Raw genomic sequence first — 25,378 nt, 5'->3', positions numbered from 1 at the left:
TTTCTTCTATCACACACGTTGTGTCTTGAAAAATTGTTCTGTGTGCACGATTAAAGGACTATGCTACCTCTAGTACGGATTCACATATATTATCTATAAATTTTCTAATGTGTCTGTCAACTCTTTTACCATCCCAATATATATCATATTTTAAGTCCTTTTGTTGTGAGTCATTAATTGTAATGCAAGTTAGTCTTTCTGTATCATTCTTAGCCACTCTGTCTGCTTCTTCATTGCCTTTGATTCCTGAATGCCCTTTTACTTTTGTTAGTTTTAACTCTAAGTGTTTGCTATCAACAAAGTTAATTATGCTGCTGACTATACTGTGGTTATTACTTTTACACCATACTCGTATTTTATTTTTTCCATTTGTCAAATTTATTCTTGTGTGATTAATACTGTCTATTGCAGCTTGAGAATCTGTAAAAATGTTTACTCTCTGTCTTGTTTGTAGGACAAGTATAGCTGATAGGATGGCTCCTAGTTCTGCGCGTGTGAATGAAGGCCATTCTGTAATTGAGCTGCTACATTCCAGTATCACCTCCTCTTTATCATTCAGTATCACCCAACCTGTGCCCATATGCTTTGTAAAGGTGTTTGAATTCGCATTAAACCGAGTTGTCAATGAACCATTAGTATATATGTTGATCATGTCAGTTGAGTTGAACAGTGATCTTAAAAGATGCAATATCGATGTGTGTTATATCACAGCTTCCTTATTTAATAACGTATTTTGAATGAGGGCTGTATCATAATCGTGTATTTGTATGAGACCAGGTATCCATTCTGGGATATATTGTTTCTCGGACAATTTCTAATTTCCAGAACATCTTTAATACTTTTAGTATTGGGAATGTTTTTGCAACTAGAGATCCTATTTATGCAAGCTAAATCTGAATGGTTCCTATTAAAATAGCAGCCGTGACTTCCTTTGTTGACCTTTTTATCATTTAATGCGCAACCACTGCAACGTTGTATAATTATTACTCCATTGTCATCTCTCTGGTCATCAACATTAGTAGTCCAATACTGCATTGTATGCTTTCCTGACTGATTCTTTTTGTTAATTTGTCTTATTACTAGCGTGTGATCCTGTTGTGTATAAACAAACTCCTTTTTTCTGCCATCTGTGGATGGAACTTTTTTGTCATTTTAATTGCTTGAAGGTTAATTAAAAATTCTCTGTCCATTCCTGACTCGCTTTCTGAGTTAACGGACTCCACACTTATCTTACAAAAGTCTTTAAGTTGAGGTAACTGTTGCACTAGGCTTAATAGCGTGACAAATCATTTCAGAGTCCTTCCTCTTGCTTGTCTCCTATTAAAATCGCATATTTGCTGCCATGTGACTGTGTTCGATGCATCATAATTCAAGAGTTGCAAAATTCTGTGTATGGAGAGCGTCGTTTTTCTGCATTGGCGAGTTCCTTATCTTTTTTCTGCAGTTCTGGCGCTTGTTTGTATATGAAGTCTCTGCATGTTTGGACTGATTATTGGTATGTTCCATTCTTCGCTTTCCGTTAACGGATGGAATTTAAACAAATAGTCATGTGCTTTCCTTGCCATGTTGTACGCATGATTGTTCAACATCTTGTTCGGGACTGTGACGTCGGGGTTGATCATTAAGATACACGATGTTATGTTCAACGTTAATTGTGCTTTTTTTAATCTCATTTTGAGCATATCTGCCTGCTTATTTGTGCATTTGCATTTAGAGCTCTGTAATCTGCGCGGCTATTTGGTTTCTCCATAAGTTTTTTAACTTGCCTTGTGCTGAATGTAGGAGAATATTATCGTGACAACTAGTAGGGAGTCGCGCTTTATGTTTGACTACCTTCATAACTGGTCTGAAGGTTTCTTCGTATTTTTTATCCTCCCAGATGGTGGTTTTTAATCTGTATTCAAGCCTTGGGAGTAAAACGGTATTTATAATGTATATTATCTATGCGTGAGTTATGTGTTTACGTCTAATGGCCCCTAGTATTGTTAAAATTTCTTTCTTCACTATCAATTCTGTATGTTTGTCTCCTTTATCTGCTTTGAACCACACTCCCAAAATTCGTATTGCATCTGAACCTTTATTAGCAAACACTTTGTCTTTATTTTTTCCTATTTCTATAAACCTTTCGTTTTCATTGCTATCTTCTGGATTTACAACTATAATTTCAGATTTACCTCCATTTATCTTAATATCGTTAATGTCAAAGAATTCATTAGCAATTAGTGATATTTTTGTTGCTTCGACTTTACTTTTAGCTATCCACTGTGTGTCATCTGCGTATGCTAAAGCGGCAGTTCGTATCTTTATACAGTCAACTCCCTCTATAGTCACTCCCGTTATAGTCACATTCTACTATATAGTCACACCAGTTGAATGTTCAAAACACTTTATTATTAAAATCTATCCTATATAGTCACAATCTATCTATAGTCACTATCACACCTATTCTCAAAAATCTTATATTAAAAAAAACCGTTTATAATCACAGTTATATAAAGAATATATTAAATAACTTGGCATCTAATAATCGTACAAAGATGTATCATAGCTTGTTAGAATCATCTCACTGAGACGAATCGAATGGTGGTAGTTTTATCCTTTTCCGATTACTGGCTGACGAGTTATTCAACAAAATGTTAAACATCAGCATTATAATATTTCTTGATTTACGTTTACTGCGCCATTTAACATTTTGCTAGATTTCTCGGTACCTAGTGATTGTAAAAAGTCGATTTATAGCTCGTTGGAATCGCCTCATCGAGACGAATCGAATGGTGGTAAGCTCATCTCTCTGTGATCAATATTGACGGAGTTATTACTTAAAAACCATTTAATATTTTTTAATTTCGGAAATTGACCTAGTGATTGGATTTCGATGTATTTTATACCATTAGATTCGTCTCATCAAGACGAATCGAATGGTAGTAAGATCGTCTTTTTAGGATCAATTTTGGCAGAGTTATTACACAAAAACCATTAATATTTTTTTAATTTCGGAAATTAATCTAGTGATTGGATTTCAACGTATTTTATACCATTAGAACCGTCTCATCAAGACGAATCGAATGGCGGTAAGATCATCTCTCTACGATTAATATTGGCGAAGTTATGATACAATAAAGTTTTAAGTATAATTCTGGCTAAAATTATGTTAATTTTTGGCCGGAATTATGATATACAAATATAAGAAATTTTTTATATAGTCACATCTCTTTATAATCACCAAATATGAGGATCATCGCAACTCTTTCCTGAATTTTTGAAAATACTAATAAAATTTATTTTTGAAATTTTCGTTCGAAAATTTCTAAGTGCTCGTTCAAAATATTAATATTTCCACAGTTGCTTTCCTCTTTACTGAGCTCTAAACTACGTCTACAACTCCAGCTCCTTCTGTTATTAACCCGGATATTCCGCCGCCACCGCGTCCTGTTGTTTCTACTCCCTCTGGAGACCGACCTTTATCTCCCACTAGTACCGCTGGCGCGCCCAACAAACGTTCACGCGTTCGTCTCGATGACGCTATGAATGTTGATATAACTTCACCTTCTGCTTCAGCTCCCAACCTTATTTCTACCACTCCCTCAGGTCTTCCGGTCAACAAAGTCCAAGTGCTTACATCTCCTCAAAATACTACCACTCCTGTTGAAACTGTTGACGCTTCTATCCATGCTCCCTCTACCCCCAGCAGTGTAAAGGCAAAGCTGTCGCCTTTGATATTCCAGAACGACGACCATCCCCCGATGGTAATGCTGCCGCTATAAAATCCGCTCCATCTCGTTACTATGCTGCGGCATATTTACGCGACGCGCCTGACGCGTTCAAAGCTAAATTCACTACCAATCGCTCCATGTGTGACGAAGTAGATTGTTCACTCTCCCGTTACTCTTCTTATGGCGCTCGTGCACGTTGCGAAGGATCAGGCGATAACAAAAAGATCCTTGTCTTCTTTAACGATCAGCATGATTATACCGATTGTGTCAGTTCCCACGTGCCGATCTCCTTGATTTGGTCTTTATGCATTACTCCCCTGCAGATGCCAAACTCAGTGATGAGATGAAGTCTTTGTTCGTCACCGATATCCCGCTTTTCCTAACTGAGGACTCAAGTCGTCAAGCATTTTTCCAGATACGGCACTGTTATTAAGTGCAAACTTACTCCTCGAAAACATTATTATAATGGTCATATCCAGTTTTCTTCCACGGATGCAGTTACCCAATTTAATGACATTTGGGCGATCATTTGCCTTGGTAATTCTTTACGTGTCTGCCCGGCATCTTTTTCGAAATCCCAACGCGATAGCCGCAGAGAACATGTTGCTATCCTTGCCGGCATCCTAAGAATATTAAAGAAGCTGATCTGTTAGAAATCGCTACTCAAGTCAACGCGTGCCCTTAACATCCCTTTGTCTATCAATTCCTACAAACCTAAACCCTTATGTATATTTGAATTTCTCCTCATTTGAATCCTTGAAGCTGCCAAAGAAATGACCGTGGCTTTCCGGCGGCAAAGGATTAACATGGCACCCTCACGATGAAGCACAAACTTTATGCCATGTTTGTGGGCGTCCTGGTTGTTCTCCCTCTGTACGTAATCCACGTCCTACTCGGAAAGTGGATGATCGCCTTAACAAACTTTTTTCGTTTTAATGCTGGACCTAGACGTGGTCGTCAGGATTCGCGCCAATCACGTGACAATTCCACTTCCCGTTCAAGATCGCGTTCCAACTCTAGATCCCGCAATAATAATTCCTCTTCATCCCGTTCCAACAACAACAATAATACTCCTAACACTTCTCGTCCCAATACTTCTCAAAATATCAACCGGAACAATACTAATCCTAATAATCGTAGGAACAATACAAATTCCTCCGGTTCTACTCGACCTCCACACAAACCTCATTCTGTCAATTCTCCATCACCTACTTCTCCATCGGACAATCCTGCCCCTATGCTTCCTCAACATATTATTGATGAATTAAAGGCGCAGATTAAAGAGATTGCTACTACCCTTAAATCTCTTGACGAAACTGTTTCCTGGATGCAGGATACTATCACGAATCATGATTATAGAATTTCCGAGCTTGAATCGATGATGAATTATGATAGCGTTAATCCCGGTGACTCAGATTTGTACCCACCTCATAACGATCAAGAAACTCATTCCTATAGTCATGGATGGGATGATATTCCACCCCAAGACGCGAATTCTGGATTCAATCTTCCCCCCAATATCTCTTCTTCTCTTATGGACGTCTCTCCTCTGCTTTTCTCAGCCCAATAGGACTGGCAGCTCCAATCCTATCAAGACGACATGTCCCCTTACCTGTCTCCCGACCTATTAATACCACCCCCGATGCTAACGCTTCGTTTGCAATCGAAATCTTTAATGTTACTAATACACAAAAGAATCTTTCTGCCCAACTTGGTTCGATTATGGAAAAATTGACTCTTCTCTCCTTCAAAACCCTCCCCTTCTAATGATTGAACACCAATTTATATCGGGTGTATCACAGGGATTTCACCCCCCTAATAGTGCGATACCTAATTTTAATAATTCTAATAATCTCTCTTCTCCTTCTTCCCCCTTATTAATTTTGGACAAATCAATGTCAATGGTTTGTGTTCTCCTGTTCGACAACTGCATTTGTTAAATTATTTTCTCCATTCCTCCTTTGGCGTTTTATCCTTAAATGATACTCGCCTTACTTCTTCTGGTGCTAAATTTATTTATCAAAATGAACATTCCTTATATAATTTTAAGTCCTATTGGGCTCCTTCCCCTTGTAATTCACGACCACATGATGGTGTTGGTCTTTTGCTTCGCCATCCTTTACATAAACATGTTCAGAAGATCGATCCTTGGAAAGGTCGTTTATTAAAATTAGATCTTTTCTTCCATCAAACAAAAATTTCTATTATTTCTGTTTACCTTCCTCCTTATCACTCTATTCATTATAAAGAACGTGATGCTATTTTTGCCCAACTTAATTTATGGCTTGATAAAGCCCGCTCTAATAACTATCACGTAGTCATCCTTGGCGATTTTAATGCGATGAAATTTCACATTCACATCTTCCTCAACATCATTTAAAAATTTTACGATCACTTTCTTCTCGATATTTCACGGATCATCAATCCCATATTTCTTCAATTTCAGGTCCTAGTCCCACTTTTTATCATCAGAATGGTTCTTCAAGACTTGATTATATTTGGTCATCCCCTGGCTTTCCCGCTCCTGGTCTTTTTTCTCATGTTGAAACTTGTCCTAAGTTGAATGATAATCAATTTACTGATCACCGTGTACTTATAACGGCTTTTGATTTTAGTTCTTGTTTCGCTACTTTAGCCAAAGCTAGATTAAAACAAAAAAGCGAACAACGCACCATTTTTCTCTACAAAAATTTGAAAGATGATACTTGGGACAAATTTTCTATTGAAGTGAACTCGCGTCTTGAGTTGTATTTGACCACACATCATCCTTCAGTATCTTCACTTTCAGCTCTTTCATTGGACAAACTTTGGCACGCTTCTTAAACGTTCTATTCTTGGCGGTGCCATTGATTCTCTACCATTCCAACATGTATCCAATACTCATCACCATAAATATTCTCCAGAACTTACAATGCTTATTGCTATCAACAAATTTTTGGATAGATTATTGTTCAAATTGACCACTTCTAGGCCTAGTCGTCCTGCTCAAATTTCACAAATGATTAATTCTTTACCTACTCAATTAATCCTCCTTAAGTCTCTTTTAACGGATTATACTATACCTTCTTATAGTACAGCACCACTTCCTACCTTTGTCAAATTTTTACGTTCACAAAAAGCTTTGGTTTCAGCTTTTCTTACCACACAATTTCATCAGCATCGTGTAGATTCCATTGAATATTATACTGCCCTTCGAGATGAACATTTCTCTACATCTCCAGGCTCTTTTATTTCTTCAGCCCTATCAGTGGAACACCGCTCTATCATTCTTGATCGAGTCTTAGTTGTTATTGACTCCAAGCCCACATTACTTACTGATCCTTCCGACATCAAACAAGCTGCTATTAAACACTTCCAATCGGTCGTTACTCCTCCTTTGGTCCAGTATTCTTCCACTGATTCGTTTCCTCCGCGTTGGCAAAGAGCATATATTCCTCTTTCTGACTTTGATTCGTCCTTATATACTTCGGTTATGTCTCCTATTCTGACCGATGAATGGAAAAATACTATTAACTCTATGCCTAACAATAAAGCCTCTGGTCCTTCCAAGATCTCTTATGAGATGCTCAAACATTTAACTGGAGAAGCTTTTAATTTGTCCCTTGTACTAGCCAACGCTTGCCTCATTCATGGAGATATTCCTGCTGATTGGCGTGAAGCGCTTGTTTATCCCATTCCAAAGCCTCATGAATTTGACGCACAATTGAAGAATACGCGACCTATCACTCTATTGGAAACAGTACGAAAATGTGTGGTTAAGGTCGTTACAACTCGACTATCAAAAATCCTGGCTGACAATCAAGTGCTCCAAGGTGGTAATTTTGCTGGATTACCAGGCGGCTCCACCGACATTCCTATTAAGATGCTTGATGCTATTATTCATCAACGACGCTTTGATAAAAGCGATGACCAAGAACTATGGGTTGTTTCTCAGGACATTTCTAAGGCCTTTGACTCAATTGATTTGAACATGCTTAGATTGGCTTTAATCCGTCTACATATACCTTCTTTATTGATTAAATTTATCATTAACCTTTTTACAAGGCGTAATAATAAAATTATTACACATTATGGTAATACTTCTGGATATAGAGTTAGAATTGGTATTGACCAAGGTGAAATCATCTCTCCACTATTATGGGTTATATACTTGGATCCATTACTTACCACACTTAATCGAGAAGCTTGTGATCCCTTTATTTTGAAATCTTCTGCATTATTGGATTATTCTCCAATTGAATATGAACAACACAATCTTCCTGTTTCACATATTACATTTATGGATGATTCTACTTTAATTGCCTCATCCAAACGAGGAATTGAAGATCGCCTTTCCATTACTGCTGAATTTTATACTTTAAATAATACTCAAGCAAATTCAGCAAAATATATCCTTCTTTCTTCTGAACAATTTTCACAAACTATAGAGTTTGATCTTTCTTCTTCCCCTTTAATTCTGAATCCTACTCTTACTTTAAAGGCGTTAGCCTTATCTACATCTTTTCGGTTTTTAGGTGTTTGGTTTAACCTTTCAGCTTCTTCTCGTTTTGTTCATAACCAAACTGTCTCCATGGTTAATGACATGGCAGCTCTACTCAGTCCTAAAAAACTTTTAGCACAACATGTAGCTTACCTTTATAACGTTGTCCTACTTCCGCGGCTAGAATTTCGCCTACAAACCACATTATTTGCAGAATCTACCATTAATCGCATGGTTTCTCCAATGCTTTCTCTTATTCGACAGAAGGCTGGTTTGGCCTCAGTCACTCCTCTTTCCGCGCTTTTCACTCTGTTGCCTTTCTCTATTCAACAAGCGTTTGGTCGATTTCTATCATCCCATGTGGCTTCATGGCAGAAAATTTTCTCTCACCCTTCATATAAGCTATTTGCTAATTATATGATTACTTATCTCAAGGTTTTTTGGACTGCGATGCCTGCCCTTCTACTATTGATCTGGAACCATGGTCCCATACCTTTTCCTTGCGAACACATTCTTTATTTAATTCTTTATTGTTCTCCTCTCGTTTAAATATCACGTGGTCTTTATTGTTCCGACCTCCGAGAAAAGACTTACGTCCGGCGATTCCACTCCGGTCTATTTTACCGAAAGATTTATTTACTTCTATGAAAAATGTTCGAAACAATTTTGGCACTCGTTTCCTTGCCCAACTGGTTTCTCCGTGTGGCTCTCGACTTCTCTCATGGAAAGACTTACGCTTTCTTAAACGAGTTTCGAACAAAGGATCTGTGCCTGCTTGGTTTACTTTCTTATTTAATTTTATTGTTATTTCTGATTCTTCTTCCTTTTTTGTTTTACCGCAATTTAAGATTCCTATTTCTCATACAGTAGCTTCCATTTCTTTTATCGACGTTAGTCGAAATTATTGGTTTAACCCTCAATGGGCTATTTCTTTTAATCGTAATACTAACTCTTTTCTTGTTGGCCGTGTGATTACTACCTATCCTACTCCACGTAATGAAGCTCTTATTTCACATTGGATTGCGTCTTCAGTTGATGACTTGCTTTCTGATTTTACTGCATGCCAAGGTTGTGCCTCTGCTATTCCGCGATCCTCTACTTCTAAGACTTTGATTAAACGATGTCCCTCCGAAGGATGTTTTTCTCATGTTCCGTTATCAAGTTTGATCCGTTATCCTACGAAACCACGTACTTATATACACGCGGATACTCGCTCGGTTTCACTTTCTGCCTCGTTAGGCTATGCCAAATCTCTTTTATTATTCCAGCTTTTTGCTCCGGTTCAACTACCTCCTATAACTGATCAAGTGTCTAGGACTTCCGATATCCAACTTCCTTCTTCGGTGTCTACACTTTATATTGATGGTTCCTTCCTTTCTCCTCCTAGTCATCCGACATCCTCGATGGCCTACGCATGGACTGCTATAGATCCTGATGGATTTATTTTAGAATCTCACTATAATATTATTTCTTCCATTTTTCCTTCTGCTTTACGTTCAGAAGTTTTTGCTTTATTACATGGATTAGACTCCCTCCCTCGGAATTCTTCGATAACTGTCGCCACTGATTGTGTTCAATTACTTTCTTTATGGTCTTTATATGTGGATGCTCCTTTTATTCCCAGAATGCTTAAAGAATCCAACCACCTTTTGTGGTCCTCCATACGCACTATTATGTTGCAAAAGAATCTGGATGTTACCTTGATCAAGGTTCCTGCTCATGCTGACGTCCCTTTGAATAATCATGTGGATGCATTAGCCAAAGCCGCTCATACTGACTCAGATCTTTCTTCTTGTCCACCCTCGGAATTGATGGCTCCTTGCATTTTACAATTTAATTCCTTACCTGTGGATATGAATATCCGGAAATTTATTAGAGATATTTTTGACGCCAAAAGTCTTTTAACTCTTGCTGTATTACCAAGATTTAATTCTTATTCTTCAACTTCTGATATTGATTGGGCTTGCACCAAATTTTGTCTCAATAACAATAAACATTTTGTCTCTCATCGGAATGGCCGTTCCGAGTTTTGTGGTTTCCGTATCAAGCTACTTTTAGATATGCTTCCAACGCTTACAACTCTTCAGAGACGAAAACCTCATATTTATAATCCGGATTGGCTTTGTCCTCAATGTAACTCTTCTCCTGAGACTTTAGACCACTTGTGGACTTGTCCTTACATTTTACCGGAATTTAGCCCTTTACAAACTTTTAAAACATTACTATTGGCTCTTCGGACTACTTATCTTGATAATTTCCTTTCCGCATCATCTTTAATACCTTTACCAGACTCTTTTGCTGCTGAATTTACGGCTCTTAATTGTTGGGATTGTGACCCTCCTTCAATTTCCTGCCTGCGACTCACAAGAGGACTTATACCGATATCTTTGACTGAATTTCTTGGAAATTATTTTTCTTCACCTACCATATGGTCTATCTTAGATACACCTTTGCACGACTTTCATTTTGACCTTTATGTTCAAATCTGGTTGTGCCGATCCATTTTCTTCCATCATTGGGAATTAGCTCAAGGCATTACAAAAAAAATGAAATCGTCAGCTCTTGGGCCTTCTTCTATTCTTCAACCTTCCTCTAACATTCCTCTTGACTCTTCGACACCTTCCTTGGCGACAGCTTCCTTGGATTCCTGGGTTTCTTGGGTTTCCTCTTCTATAATCCGTGGGGGATCTTGGATTTCACATTTGGATTTTTGGCGCCGCTTAACAGTTCAGCCTCTACTTAGGATTTCCTTTTGGTAACGGATTGGATCTTAGGACATGCTGGATAGTTGACTCACACTGGCCTTCGGGTAAAGTTGGGGTATGCGTATTCTGTAATAGTTTAGTTTTTCTTTACTTAATTTTATTTTGTTTAGATTTCTTTACTTGTATGAATCGTGAAGCTAGTTCTTTTTATTTTTTATGTTTATTTTCTATATTTGATATTTGTAATATTGTTCGATTTGTTTGTTGTACTTTTCGTTTAAAATTAATAATAAAAGATAAAGTCATAAGACTGTTTGCTCATAATCACCAAATATGATGTTTGAAAGTTATCTGGCGAAAGTCCTCCGTGACAGTAGTAGTGGTGAGGGGTTTATAATAGTAGCCATTACAGTATCATGCAACGGATTAAAGGACGAGTAGGGTGGTGTTCAGCAGATTCGAAGGCCTTCGGGTCCCTGGGATAAGTCCTTGCGTTCTGGTTGTGGTGTTGAATTGTCCCTGTTAAAAGGTGGCAGGGATGGTTACATCATGGCTTAGTGAGGATGATGCAATGAACGACCTACCTCCATAGCCTTCAATAGAGGGTGCGGAAAGTAGTGGCCACTAAACTTACAAAACACTTGTAAAATAATCACCAAATATGACCTTCCTCTAACATTCCTCTTGACTCTTTGACACCTTCCTTGGCGACAGCTTCCTTGGATTCCTGGGTTTCTTGGGTTTCCTTTTCTATAATCCGTGGGGGATCTTGGATTTCGCATTTGGATTTTTGGCGCCGCTTAACAGTTCAGCCTCTACTTAGGATTTCTTTTTGGTAACGGATTGGATCTTAGGACATGCTGGATAGTTGACTCACACTGGCCTTCGGGTAAAGATGGGGTATGCGTTTCTGTAATAGTTTAGTTTTTCTTTACTTAATTTTATTTTGTTTAGATTTCTTTACTTGTATGAATCGTGAAGCTAGTTCTTTTTATTTTTATGTTTATTTTCTATATTTGATACTTGTAATATTGTTCGATCTGTTTATTGTACTTTTCGTTTAAATTTAATAATAAAAGATAAAGTCATAAGACTGTTTGCTCATAATCACCAAATATAGGGTTGGTCACCCTATCTTAGTGGTTAGTCACTGAGACCCTCATTAAGCCTGAGTATGGTGAGGTCGCAGGTTCGATTCCCATGACCACGGAAATAAAAAGAATTTTACTGCGGACGCTACAACCAATAGCGTGAAGGTACAGGGATTAGTGTAGTTGGACTGCATCATGGTGAATTAGTGTGTACGGTTAGGCCGCACATTTCAACTAAGGGTCATGGTGTCCTTCTAACGTTTCCTATGAGGCCATTGGCATGTGCGCAGTCCTGTCCTTGAGGTCCACTTACTATACGCCGGAGGGAACTTCCTGTCAATGGGTAGGTCGGCTACGATACCGGCAGGGGTCAGGTAATGGCTAGATGGTCATCCTAGATGGTAAAGCTGAGGGTGCAATGTCTTAGTGGTAGTTTGACCTTCTGTTAGGTCATAGACCACCCAAGGTGTTCGTGCACAGACAGATAGCTTGGTGATTGGGTTCGATTCCCTTCTCTGATGGGCCCTGGTTGGTGATTCCTAGTGGTTGATACCCACCATAAGGGATGATTTTGGGTAACACCTACAAGCTTACTGTCCAGGTGGTCACTACAAAGTATACCACTTGGGGATTACAACTGTACTATCGGTGGTAGGTAATCGCGGGCTGTAGTGGCCTTTGAGTGAGACCTGTTACCTAATATGGTGGTATGGAAGGGGTCTAGATGTTTGAAAGTTATCTGACGAAAGTCCTCCGTGACAGTAGTAGTGGTGAGGGGTTTATAATAGTAGCCATTACAGTATCATGCAACGGATTAAAGGACGAGTAGGGTGGTGTTCTTCCGATCCAAAGGCCTTCGGGTCCCTGGGGTATGCCTGATTGATGGACGTGCTGGATAAGTTGTCTTGGTTAAAAGGTGGCCTTGATGACATCTGGTGGTTCAATGATGGTGAGGATACAAACGACCTACCTCCATATCCTTCAATAGAGGGTGCGGAAAGTAGTGGCCACTAAACGTACAATACACTTGTAAAATAATCACCAAATATGGACTGTCCCAAATGTGTGACTATAAAGAGAGTTGACTGTACTCCGTTTCTCATTGCAGATTACGTTATTCAGCCATTCCAGTTTTATTGTATAACCTAACGATTCATCTTCTTGTATTCTGTGAAGTAAAGGGTCGTAGAAAATCCTCCATACCAGGAGGATATCACCTCACCTTGATCAATACCGTCCTGCGCAGTGAAGGCGTCCGTTAAACCGTATACCGTAATAATTCTCATCTTACGGTTCCTGTATATGTTTATGATGAAGTTAATGATGGTATGTGGCAGTTTAATCTTTTCCAAAGCTTTTTGCAGGGGGATCATTCCAACGCTGTCAAACGCCTTCGCCATATCCTGAGACACGATCCATAGTGTTTTATTTTCTTCATGGGCGTCCTCTAATATACTGTTTATTATTGTTAGTGGAATTGATGTTAATTCGCCTGGTAAGCCTGCGTAATTTGGTCCTTTTAAGATTGCGTGTCTGCTGAGTATGCTACTGAAGCACTTTATAATAATTTTGACCGCACATTTGCGTAGACATTCAATTAAAAGTATTGGTCTCATTCTTGCCAAATTATAATCCCAATCGTATATCTTGGGGATCGGATACAATTGGGATATCTTCCATTTTACTAGTATGTTCTGCAGATAATAACACAAACCCGTGTATCATCTGAATAATTCATTTACTTCAGCATCTGCTTTCTTTATTAATTTGTAGCTGATGTTTGATATACCCAGAGCTGATTTATCATTCATTGTGTTTAGCATCTCGTTCCATTCTTGTTCTATCGGCATATCATCTAAATGATCATAAATTTGCAGGTCAATATCAGCTCGTGGTTTATATATGTCTTTCCATTGTTCAGGTAGATTCTCAAATTTGTGATTTTTTGAACGGAATATTGATGAGAATGTGTTAATGGCTTCTGCTTGAACTTCTTCTTTAGAATTCAAGAGGATTTCCTCCTGTGTGTCTGTGGCTATGTGGATCCTGTTCAGGTTAATTCTGGAGTAAGTCTTGTCTAGTATACTATTAATCATTTTTCGTTGATCTGTGGTGATCATATTGTTCCTTTCCTTAATTCTCCTCTTTATTGTTGCTTCTTTGCAAGCTTTATCTTTCAATTTAATCATTCTTCTGACTAACTTTAACCAATTTCTAGTATCACATTTTCACGTATACCAATCTGTGTTTTCTGTTAGCTGGGAGATATTAGTTCCATACCGTTGGTTGAACAATTTGATCCCTTCTGACGCCTTGATTAATTCTGTTCCTTTCAACTCGTTCTTGTATAGTTTCCTCATTATACTTCTTATGTATAAAAGATCTTTATGTTCTTTTGAAGAGTCTTCTATTTCTTTATAATTTCTATTGAGGTTAGTTTTGGTACCTCCTACTTTTTTGTGTGGGATGTGCTTGGGTGAGGCCTGTTGTATACAGTTACATATAATGTCCTATAGTTCATTTAGGGTGTTTTCATTTTGTCTGTGGGTTTCTATATAACCAAAGGCTTTTCGCTTCTCTAAGAGACTTTTGAGGTGGTTTTCGTATTTGTTCCATTGTTCATTTGTGGTGTTTTCATAATCATATATAATGCGTCTTGTGTTTTTCTCAGCTCTTCTACCACCTTTGTTATTAGTAGCTATTATATCTGTGAAAGAGATTTCTGCGAGTGTAATATTATGGTCACTATCTGTGACGTTGGCTGATTGGTATATGTGGCTCTTTTTTAGTTTAGCTTCAAGCTTCGGATCTGCCCATATATAATCGATTCTGGTTGATGTAGTTCTGTTTGTCCATGTAAAGCTTCTTTTTTTGATTTAGTTTTCTGAATGTGTCCACAAAAAAAGAGTCGTCTAGCTATGTGATGATGTTTGAAGTTTTCTTAGTGAGTTTGGATGGGCCACTGTAATCCATTGATTTGTCAAAATACGAGTTCAAGTCTCCTATCAAAACGTAATATCTATTTTTTTTACTATGATTCATAAACTCATTTTTAATGTGATTAGTCAATTCGTTTTGTTTCTCTATGTCTGATGGTGGCATGTACACTACGCTCACTACGAGTGTGCAATTCTTAAAAAGTAACCGAGCTTCTATGTAATAAGCACCTACCCTATTAACCTTTCCTAGGTGTTTTTCTTATTTCCTATTAATTACAATACAAACTCTGGATCCTTTAATCTTGTTGTCCTTGTTGGTCCAGAATGAAATATATTCTGGATTTTACTTATTCCAAAATTTTCCGTTTTTCCTATCTCTGTTAGTTTCACATATCACATATGCCCACAATGTTAGCTCTTTTGTTTGTATAGTAGTCCATTAGAACATTAAGTTTAAAATCGTCAGGACCAAAACCGTTAATATTATGCCCCATAAATGTTAAGTTAAATGTGTTGGTGAAACTGTTGTTATTATGTTCGTCCTGCCCTTGTTGTGCGCGTCTAACGTTCGTGTCTTGTATGTGAGACGCGTCATTGTTATTTTCTTAAGTGTTCTTGGGGAATTTTGAATTTGTTGTAACTTTCCCTTTTCTGTCTTTGTTTTGCGCGTATTTTTCGTATTTTTGTTTGTCATTTCAAATAAATTATGTAGTTTTTGTTTTTCATTACTTTGTTTTTTATCTTCTGTTTAGACCAGCTAAAGGTTCATTTTTTTTTTTTCAAAAATAATGATAATATTTTTAAAACAATAATTATTATTTTGTTGTAACAAAAATAATATCTTTTTTTAATGATTTATATATGCTTTTTTAAATATATATTTTATATAAATATTTTTATTAATAAAATTATTATTTTTTTCAAAACAAAACAATTTAATTCGTGATCCGCCAATAAACCATAAAAATTAATTAGACAAATTTGGTGAATTTTATGTCAATCATATAATAAAAGATTCCAAATTGTAAAAATTGATCATGTTATGAATACGACTTAAATGCGTAATACAAAAAAAAAACTCCTTATTATAATGTGACAAATCCTGAATTTTTATTTTATGAATTTAATTAAAACGATTTAAAAAAAATTTTTTGACTTTGCCTTCCCGGAATGTGAGATTCCAGGTATTTTATTGATTATTAAGAATGACAAAAAATGATAATTTTTGCCTCGAACTACATAAAAACCAGCTATAGCTTGTTCAGATAAGTCCTTTTTGGACTTTGTGGCAAATCTTGCTATCCAATTATTAATAGAAGTTACTTCTGGAATTTCAATGTCTCGTGCTAATTCTCCATTTTCTTGTTTTTCAACTAGTTTATCTCGCATATTATGCCCATTCATTCTTCTGTTTTTGTGAACATTACCATCTAAGAAGAACCGTTCTAATAAAACTATAACTTGAGGTGCAATTCTTTTTCCTGAACCCTTTTTACCATATTTTTGATTATGCTTTGGTGCCCAACCACATAGCAAAGGAAATGCACTTACGTTGCTGTTTGATTTACAAATATCAAACTTTTCTTCTTAAGCGATATTTGAATATTTTATAATTTTTTATTTTACCTGTCGTATGACGTATTGGTTATATTACCTAAGATTCTCCCTTCATTATCTATAATAGATTCTTGTTATTAGGCGTTTTTATACAATTGACTTTTTAAACTTACCAATTTTTTTGGTTTGCATTTCTTTAGCTATTTCATTTTCTAAAATTTCAATCATTCCTGCACGATTTTCTTTTTCATTTGTCATTATTCCTCGATTTTCCAATTCCTCTTGCAGTTGTTTTACCTTTAGTCGCTTTATACCAATATCTGGTAAATAAATTTGATTTATCAATTATCTGATTTTATTTGTATAATGTAATCAAGACACTTACTTGAACTATGTGGCATTGGTATCTTCCAAGAGGATTTTGATGTCGTGTGCAAGGAAATTTGAGGTTGCGGCATGTGCATTCCAGCTTTCGCCCAATTGGATATTTGATTTGGAGTAAAGGTTTTCCATTCGCCAATTTGAGGTAAGGTTCTCGCTTGTATACACCCATCTAATCCTTCTTCTTCTGGCCACCTCCATTCAAAATAATTCGAAATTCCAGGAATTGTTTTTACTTTATTTTTTTTATTTTCTTTATTATTTCAAATAGTGTGTTAAATTATGCATAAAATCAATTCTCTAACAAAAAAATTATTTACCATTATCTCTATCAGGTTCTAAATGTGCTATACGAATTCCAGCAATATCTTCAATTGCTTCTTGAATATTTTCACCATTCCTTATTTCAAATCCCAATTTAATACGCCTTTTGATTGATTGTGAGATTTATTTAATTCAACAATTAATAAAGTAAGAAAATTTTGAATAAATTTAGAACTTTTATATACCTGTGCATGATGGGAATCGATAGAGGTTTTCGCCTCTCCTGCTTCTAGAAATACCCATTTATTTACTTTTATATCGTACCATTCTTTCCAATAACTCAATATTATCATTAATTCAGAATTGTGATAATGGGGACCATTATCCAAAATGATGCTTATCCATTCAGGCTTCTTATCAAGAACTTCTATTACCCCATGTAAAGATGAAGCAGTAAACCACACATCACACGACCAGTGATCAAAAGCTTCAATACAGATTTGGCTGTTACTGGATTTTGTATAAACTAGAACAGAATGCAAAGACCACCCTTTTTTACCATAAAAATCTTGCTTTGTTTCTCTTGCAGTTTGTGGTAAGATTTTCATTTTATAATCTACTAAGAAAATTGCCCTTTTTTCATCTAATTCTAATATTATTACATTGAATTAAGAATTCAAGTAAACTTTTCTTGTTTGATGTGATAGATAGTAGATTAGCTTTTCTTCATATATTTTCAAATCGTCAAGAGAATTCAAGCCAATAATTTTTTTGAGATCATTAAAGAAAGTAAATAACTCTTGACATTCATTACATATTTGAGTATGTAATTTATCACACATTCCAAAAGCGTATAGCAAGCAATGATTAATGCAAAGATCATGTCTGGTTGTACCATTTTCTGATATTGTGAACTTTTGTTCATATGATTTTTTAAGGTAACGTTGTAAGTTCTCAGCGCATTGAATGAAATTATTCTAAAATTATTTAGTTAATAAGTTGTTTGTTTTGTATATCAATTATTAATCTAACTTTACCTGAATTTCCATCAAACTAACTTCTTTTTGAATTAGGTTTTTCAAATATCCAAATACTTTGTATCCATAAGTATTACAAATTGCACAAAATCCTTCCATATCTTCCCGATATTGGTAGCGATTTTCTTCCAACTAACAATAAAAAATCGTTCTTTTTAAACCATTTGGATATGTTTCCTGAAATTTCTCCCAAAGTGCTTTTTTTGTGTTTTTTAGATAAAGAACAGGTAATTGAGTTTTGGCATCTGATTTGTAAGATGACATAATAACGTTTGCTTTGTCTTCAAAAAAAATGCTAAATTGTTCCAGTTTTTCTTGCGATAATTTAGCTACTGTTCTTATAGGTTTCTCAATTTGCTTAGTGTCTGGACCATTTAATCTAGCATATTTGCGAGCATCAAAAATTGTAGTAGGAGCGACCTATATTGGAAATTAATAAGTAAAATTGTAACAAAAAAAAAAATAACTGGGTAAATCAATAAACTAACCAGTAAGTTTGTCCTAATTTCTTCATATGAAAAATCATCCGCAATTATTGATAGAATTCTTCTTTTTCCATCAATCCCTTTTTTGTTTACTTTTAAAGATTCGTTAAAACAAGACCAAAATTTATTCACAATAGGATTAGGATTGTCATCTGGGAGAGACATATCAAGAAAATTATTCTCATACAAATAGATAAGAACATGCTTATCATTAATTGGATTTTCAGCTTTAGTCCAAAATTTCTTCTAAAAAATTATTTCGTTATTAATAAAATAAAAAAAAATTTTTTTCCAAAGCAATTATATAACTCACATCCGATTTATCTTTATCAAATGGTGTAATATTAGTACATCCAATGCTACGTAGTAGTGCTTTTCAAGCACGAAATTCTCTTTCTTTAAATTGATATTCTTCTGGATATATATTTTCAAGAGCGCTATATAGTTCTATTATATTGCATTTATACTTTTTCCAATTAAGTAAAAATTCATACCAAGGGATGCTGGCAGGGGTAAACTTATATAAATGTTGTTTATATAATTGTGTCATCATAATTTCATTGTTCCATTCATTAATTGTACAAGAAGGCGTTCGAAGAATATTCACTAGATTTTGAGTCTTTTCATGATTAATACCAAATAAAGTTTTTCCATCCTAATTTTGTAGCACTTCAATTTTTTTCCAAACTTCTTTCTAGACTTCATCTGGATTTTTTCCGCTATATTTTAATTTAATTCGCTCATCTTGGTATAAAGCTACAGAACAATGTCGCTGATGAATTTGCTGTACAAATAATATTCAAATTTTTTCTTCACCAACTCTATAAATGAAAGAAGACCAATATCCCAGACCTACATATCCCAAATTCTCCTGATCTAAAACTCCAATCATTCCAATAAATATTTGTAAATTACTGACCATTATTGTAAATAGTTGAAAAAAAATATCATCCAAAATTCGTTTGTTAATTTTCTTATTATTAAAACCACATATTAACAGACCAGAAAATCTTGTTTTTGAACTGAATAATGGGGGTCTTCACAAAACCTGTGATTGAGATTGGGATTGAGATTGGAATTGAGATCAGCTTGAAATTGAAATTAACGTTTCAATCTTGATTCACAAATTTTTGTGTTACATTAAATTAATGATTTACCGTTATGATTTAAAAATTTTTTTTTTTCGTACTTTCTTTTAAAATTTTACATAAATTTTTATAATTACATATTATTTTCTCAGTAATGAACAGGGAATTCCAAATTTCAATTTGTATATTAATAATTATTATACTTATTAAATATAATGAATTTGAAGAAAATTTAATTGCTACTTATCAAACTGAATAAAAAGAAGAGGAAGAAAATTTTAACATTTTACCTTTAAACTTGCTATATTTACAACTTAATAGAATAGAAATTAATAAGTGCATCAATTTAAGAAGATTAAATAGATCAATATCTCAGTATTGGTTTAATGAAATATGTTTAAATATGCAAGATTTTGAATTTAAAAGACATTTTAGGTTAACCAGGTCTACATTTGAATGGTTATGCTGTGAAATAATACCACATTTAAGAAGAGAAATTACAGGACCTGGTATAGTTGGACTTGCATAGGAATAAAAGGTTGGTGCATCATTATGGTTTCTTGCTACTGGAGAATGTTTTAGGTCTATAGGTAATAGGTTTGGAATGGGAGAATCAACTTTTAGTTATGCATTAAGAGATTTTATTAATGTAATAGTTACAAAATTTCTAGCAGAAAAAATTGTTTTTCCAAATACAGAATCAGAAATTAATGAAATTACAAATGGATTCAAAGGTACTGGAAGAATTCCTAATGTTATTGGAGCTATTGATGGTAGTCATATACCAATTAAAGCACCTCATCTATTTCCTGTAGATTATTTTAATAGAAAAGGATTTTATTCAATTGTTTTACAAGCAGTAGTTGACCATAAAAAAAGTTTTTTAGATATATGTGTTGGTTGGCCAGGTTCTATACATGATAGTAGAATTTTAATAAATTTTAATCTATATAATAAGTTTAATAATTTAGTAACAACTTTTAATAATAAAAACATATTAGGTGATGGAAGATATCCGAATCTTAGTTGGTTAATAGTTCCTTATAAAGATATAGGTAGAGGATTAATTCAAAAACAAACATATTTCAATCGTAAACATTCACAAATAAGAATCAAAGTAGAACAAGCTTTTGGTTTATTAAAGGGTAGATGGAGATGTCTTCTTCATAGTTTAGAAGTTTCATTTGAAATAATACCACATATCATAACTACTTGTTGTATACTCCATAATATTTGTGAAGAAAGACGCGATTTTTTACCACCAGAAGAACAATATCATAATACAGAAACTGATGTAAATAGTGAAACAAATGTTAATGAAACATCAGAAGGTAATGCTATAAGAAATGCAATATGTAATTTATTATGGAATAATCATCAGAGAAGATATTTAAATACAAATGATAATTAAGTAATAAATCAATGAATTAAAAAAATTACAAACATATATTTTCCAATTTATTTCATAAAATATTTAAAAGAATTACATTATTTATTATTAGGTGCGTGAGCTATCATTTCTATCATTTTTATATTCAGAATCATCCAATTGTGCAAAAGATGGTAAAGATGTTTGTAAATTTCTTTGCAAGTACATGAAATTTGAAGAAAATTGAGGCAAATCATCTATAAATTGAATTAAAATTAAATTAATTAAATTAAAATTAGAATTGAATTTAATATAAAAAATCAGATTTTGATCGTAAAATAAAAATTTGAATTTGTACGTGACGCAAAAATCAAAATTTAAATGTGATGCAAAAATCAAGATTTGAACGCAACACAAACATTTGAATTTGAACATGACATATAAATAAACTTAATATTACCATTGGAATTAATAATAAATACCTTGTAAATTTTTTTCTGATTGATTATTTGAATTTCCTTAAACATTCTGTAATATTATTTAATAAACCAAATAACATCATATCTGATTGATGTTTTATTGTAAGCAATTCTAACCTTTCCCTTTGATCTCTTTTTTCTTTTTCTTCTCTTCTTTTGTCAAATTCTATTTGCCTAATTTCTTGTTGCTCCATCCACTTTTGAATAGTATTTTTCAAAATAACTCCATGATTTTTGGATTTTTTTTTGCTTTGATTATCTACATTAACATCAACTTCTTTATTTCACGTTTATTTGTATATTTTCTACCAATTTTAGGGAATTCATATGTAATTTCTGTCTTGTTATTATCTTCAAAATCTTTTTGCGCAAGATCAAAATTTTCTATTCTTGGTAAGGGTACAAAAGAATCAATACAAGATTTTGGATTTAATGTAGGCCTATCCTTATTCAAAATTGCCTCAATTTCTTCTTTATATTGAATAACAATGGGATGTCCACCACTTTTTTCTGAAGCTGCAAGTTGCGACTTAAATAAAAAAAAAATTATTAATAAATTTAAATAATAAGTAAAGAAAATTTAATTTTAAATAAAAACCTTATAATTATCTACTAAATTCTTCCACTTGTTAGCAATTTGAACAACACTATAAGATTGTTCAAATTCAAAAGTCAAAAAAAAAGCTTCAGCATCTTTCCACAATTAAACACTCTTTGGATTAGATGTAGCACCACGTTTATACTTTAAATCTTCAAGCTTTTCTTTATGTTCAAGAAGAAAAGACAATAAAGCTTTAATAGCAGGTTCAGTTCATCTGACTCTTGAAGGTTTCTCAGTATTTTTATCTTTTTTATTTTCGTAGGTAGATTCCATTTTTTTTTATTAAAAAGATCACAAACTTTTAGTGTTTAAAAGAAAACGGTTTAAGGAAAATGACAAAAAAAAGTTCACGTTTTGCAATAGTTTCGTGTTCAAAAAGTATTTAAATAAAAAATATGCATACATTTTTTAAATTGAAAAAAAAAATTCAAGAAAATTTGCCAGGTTAACGAAGTTAATACTAATCTTATTCTAATCTTACTTGATGAGTAAGATTGAAATTTCATATAAAATTTCAATCACGATCAGCTTGAGATTAAGCTTAATCTCAATCACGTTTTTTGTGAAACCAGATTAACCTCTAATCTCAATCATAATCTCAATCACGAATTTTGTGAAGACCCCCAATATGTGGTATAAAAAGTTAATCGCACCAGAGGGAGTATTGTAAACAGAACTTGTAATGCCATTTGCTTCACAAATATAACCAGGTTGAAAGGCAGCAACTGAAGTTCCTTTAATTACAGTAATTATAAAGTGAGTTTTATTAAGTGTGACAAGGGTTTTCATTTCTAAGCGTATAGGATATAATATATTGTCACGTGCCTTCCACCAGAAACGTCCAAATGCTCCAAAATGTAGTTCTTCATCTAGTTTTCCTACTTTTATCAATGAAACATCATATTTTTTACACTTGTTCATTGTTATAAACACGGGTTTTAAAGGCTAGTAATTTTAAGAAATGAGAGATTCAGATGCGAAGCAAATTTTCATATAACAATTATCACCGCCGATCATTAATAAATTTATCAAATTTTTTATATTTCACAGGCAGATCACGAATTAAATTTTAATAAATTATGTAATATAGGTGAACTTTACCTTGGGTGAATTTCACCACTATGAAATAAGTTAAAATCATTCTTAATATAAATATTGATTTTAAAGAAAAATTTGACATGAAATTTATAAATTATAAATTAAAAAATAGATGCAAATTCACTAGAAATTTCTCAAAATTTTATTAAGATAAATGGTAAAAATGTGAATAAAAAAATTCTTTAACAATATAATATAAATTTGCTTTAAAACAATTATAAAAAATTTTTAAATAAAATAATATATTTATAAATTTAATTATAGAAAATTTACTAAAATAAATTCCATATTAATTTATTATTAATGAAGAAGTTCTTTAATGTATAGTGAGGGTATATAATATTAATATACAAACTGGATTAATGTTAACGCTATTACATTGGGATGTTCCATCAATTAATTAAATTAAAACATATGTGAAAATTTACTATTAAAGATTTTTTTGCTGATCATTTAATTTCTGCTGGTTAATGAATTAAAAGGATTTTTTGCCAGAATTTTTATAGTTATACATAATTTTTATTTTTATTTTATTATTTTTAAATAATCATTATTATAAATATTATTATGAATACATAAAAATAATGTCATATTATTTTTTGGAAAAATACTTGTTAAATAACTGATTTGCTGCACTAACTTGCTCTGAATTCAATTGTAAAGTATCCTGTAGAATTATATTTAAGTTTTGCAATAGTTGACATTTTTTTTTGTTCTCAAATTTTTGAATACTAGACTTATTGATATTATCAAATAAATTGGAACCAATAGAAAGTTTCAGCTTTGATTGTTGTACAGTGTGCGAAAAAAATAATTATAATAATATTTTGTCTATTTGTATAACGAATATTCATTGAAAATTCATAAAAATTTAAACATAGTATATGCTTTATTACATTGTGAAAAAGTTTGACTATGTATAATTAATAATTTATCTTATTGTCATTACCCTTAATTATTTGTTCTAATCTTGAGAGCATACTTTTAATTAAATTAATAAAAATCTTCAGTTCAATTCCTTCCCACTCTTTTCAAATTATATCCTGGAAAATGTCTACAGTAATTGATTTTTTTTTACCACCATAATGGTATACAGTCAACTCCCTCTATAGTCATTCCCGTTATAGTCACATTCTACTATATAGTCACACCAGTTGAATGTTCAAAACACTTTATTATTAAAAACTATCCTATATAGTCACAATCTATCTATAGTCACTATCACACCTATCCTCAAAAATCTTATATTAAAAAAAACCGTTTATAATCACAGTTATATAAAGAATATATTAAATAACTGGCATCTAATAATCGTACAAAGATGTATCATAGCTTGTTAGAATCGTCTCACTGAGATGAATCGAATGGTGGTAGTTTTATCCTTTTGCTGTGCAAACAGTCTTATGATTTTATTTTATTGTTATTTAAATTTCGAAAGTATAATCGAACAATATTACAAAAATAAGAAAATAAACTAAAAATAAAAAGAGTAGCTTCACGACTCATACAAGTAAAGAAATCTAAACTAAAATAAATTAAAGCAAAGAAAAACTAAACTATTACAGAATCGCATACCCCAACTTTACCCGAAGGCCAGTGTGAGTCAACTATCCAACGTCCAAAAATCCAGTCCGTTACCAGAAAGAGACCCTAAGAGGTTAAACTGTTAAGCGGCGCAGAAAATCCAAGTGCGAGATCCATGATCCACCCCGAATTATAGAAGAGGAAATCCAAGAAATCCAGGAATCCTGAGAAACCGACGCCAAAGAAGAGTTGATATTTTGTGAAGAAGTAACAGTAGAAGAAGAAGTTGTAGATGGGCCACGTAATTTGGAAGCAGCCGAGATACCCTGCGACTCTTCCCAAGCATGGAAAAGAACATTCCGACATAGCCAAATTTCACCATATAATTCGACTTGGAAGTCATTAAGAAGAGGAGAAATAGTTTTGTATATAATAGAGAGAGGGAAGTGTTGATTCAAAAAGGCCGTTAAATGCGCAGGCAACAATCCTCGAGTGAGCCAAAGACAGGATGAAGAAGGAGCTTCATAGTTCCAACAATCCAAAGCAAGAAATTCAGTCTGGAAAGAA

At 33.7% G+C, this 25,378-nt stretch overlaps 5 protein-coding genes across 5 annotated transcripts; all 5 read right to left on the bottom strand.

Annotated features, from left to right (window-relative positions):
- Window positions 1-13,710: 13,710 nt before the first annotated feature.
- Window positions 13,711-14,178, bottom strand: OCT59_011042 (uncharacterized protein; the record flags this gene model as incomplete). Its single annotated transcript, XM_066136255.1, has 1 exon — window positions 13,711-14,178. The coding sequence occupies one exon, from the start codon at window positions 14,176-14,178 to the stop codon at window positions 13,711-13,713; it is 468 nt and encodes a 155-aa protein (XP_066000899.1).
- A 1,887-nt stretch (window positions 14,179-16,065) lies between these two features.
- Window positions 16,066-17,738, bottom strand: OCT59_011041 (uncharacterized protein; the record flags this gene model as incomplete). Its single annotated transcript, XM_066136254.1, has 6 exons — window positions 16,066-16,483; window positions 16,555-16,603; window positions 16,659-16,805; window positions 16,871-17,119; window positions 17,187-17,293; window positions 17,455-17,738. 6 exons carry the CDS (start codon window positions 17,736-17,738, stop codon window positions 16,066-16,068), a joined length of 1,254 nt encoding a protein of 417 aa, XP_066000898.1.
- A 561-nt stretch (window positions 17,739-18,299) lies between these two features.
- OCT59_011040 (uncharacterized protein) lies at window positions 18,300-19,574 on the bottom strand (the record flags this gene model as incomplete). Its single annotated transcript, XM_066136253.1, has 5 exons — window positions 18,300-18,587; window positions 18,656-18,898; window positions 18,966-19,011; window positions 19,147-19,307; window positions 19,509-19,574. The coding sequence occupies 5 exons, from the start codon at window positions 19,572-19,574 to the stop codon at window positions 18,300-18,302; spliced, it is 804 nt and encodes a 267-aa protein (XP_066000897.1).
- Window positions 19,575-21,238: 1,664 nt separating this feature from the next.
- Window positions 21,239-21,782, bottom strand: OCT59_011039 (uncharacterized protein; the record flags this gene model as incomplete). The annotated part of the gene is made up of 2 exons (XM_066136252.1): window positions 21,239-21,366; window positions 21,659-21,782. 2 exons carry the CDS (start codon window positions 21,780-21,782, stop codon window positions 21,239-21,241), a joined length of 252 nt encoding a protein of 83 aa, XP_066000896.1.
- Window positions 21,783-21,847: 65 nt separating this feature from the next.
- On the bottom strand, window positions 21,848-23,110 carry OCT59_011038 (uncharacterized protein; the record flags this gene model as incomplete). Its single annotated transcript, XM_066136251.1, has 3 exons — window positions 21,848-22,117; window positions 22,187-22,281; window positions 22,843-23,110. The coding sequence occupies 3 exons, from the start codon at window positions 23,108-23,110 to the stop codon at window positions 21,848-21,850; spliced, it is 633 nt and encodes a 210-aa protein (XP_066000895.1).
- Between the last annotated feature and the right edge of the window lie 2,268 nt (window positions 23,111-25,378).

This window comes from Rhizophagus irregularis, chromosome 19 (assembly GCF_026210795.1).
Source record: "Rhizophagus irregularis chromosome 19, complete sequence".
Lineage (NCBI taxonomy): Eukaryota > Fungi > Glomeromycota > Glomeromycetes > Glomerales > Glomeraceae > Rhizophagus > Rhizophagus irregularis.
The sequence above is the reverse complement of the archived record's forward strand: the minus strand, read 5'-3'. Positions and strand labels throughout refer to the sequence as shown.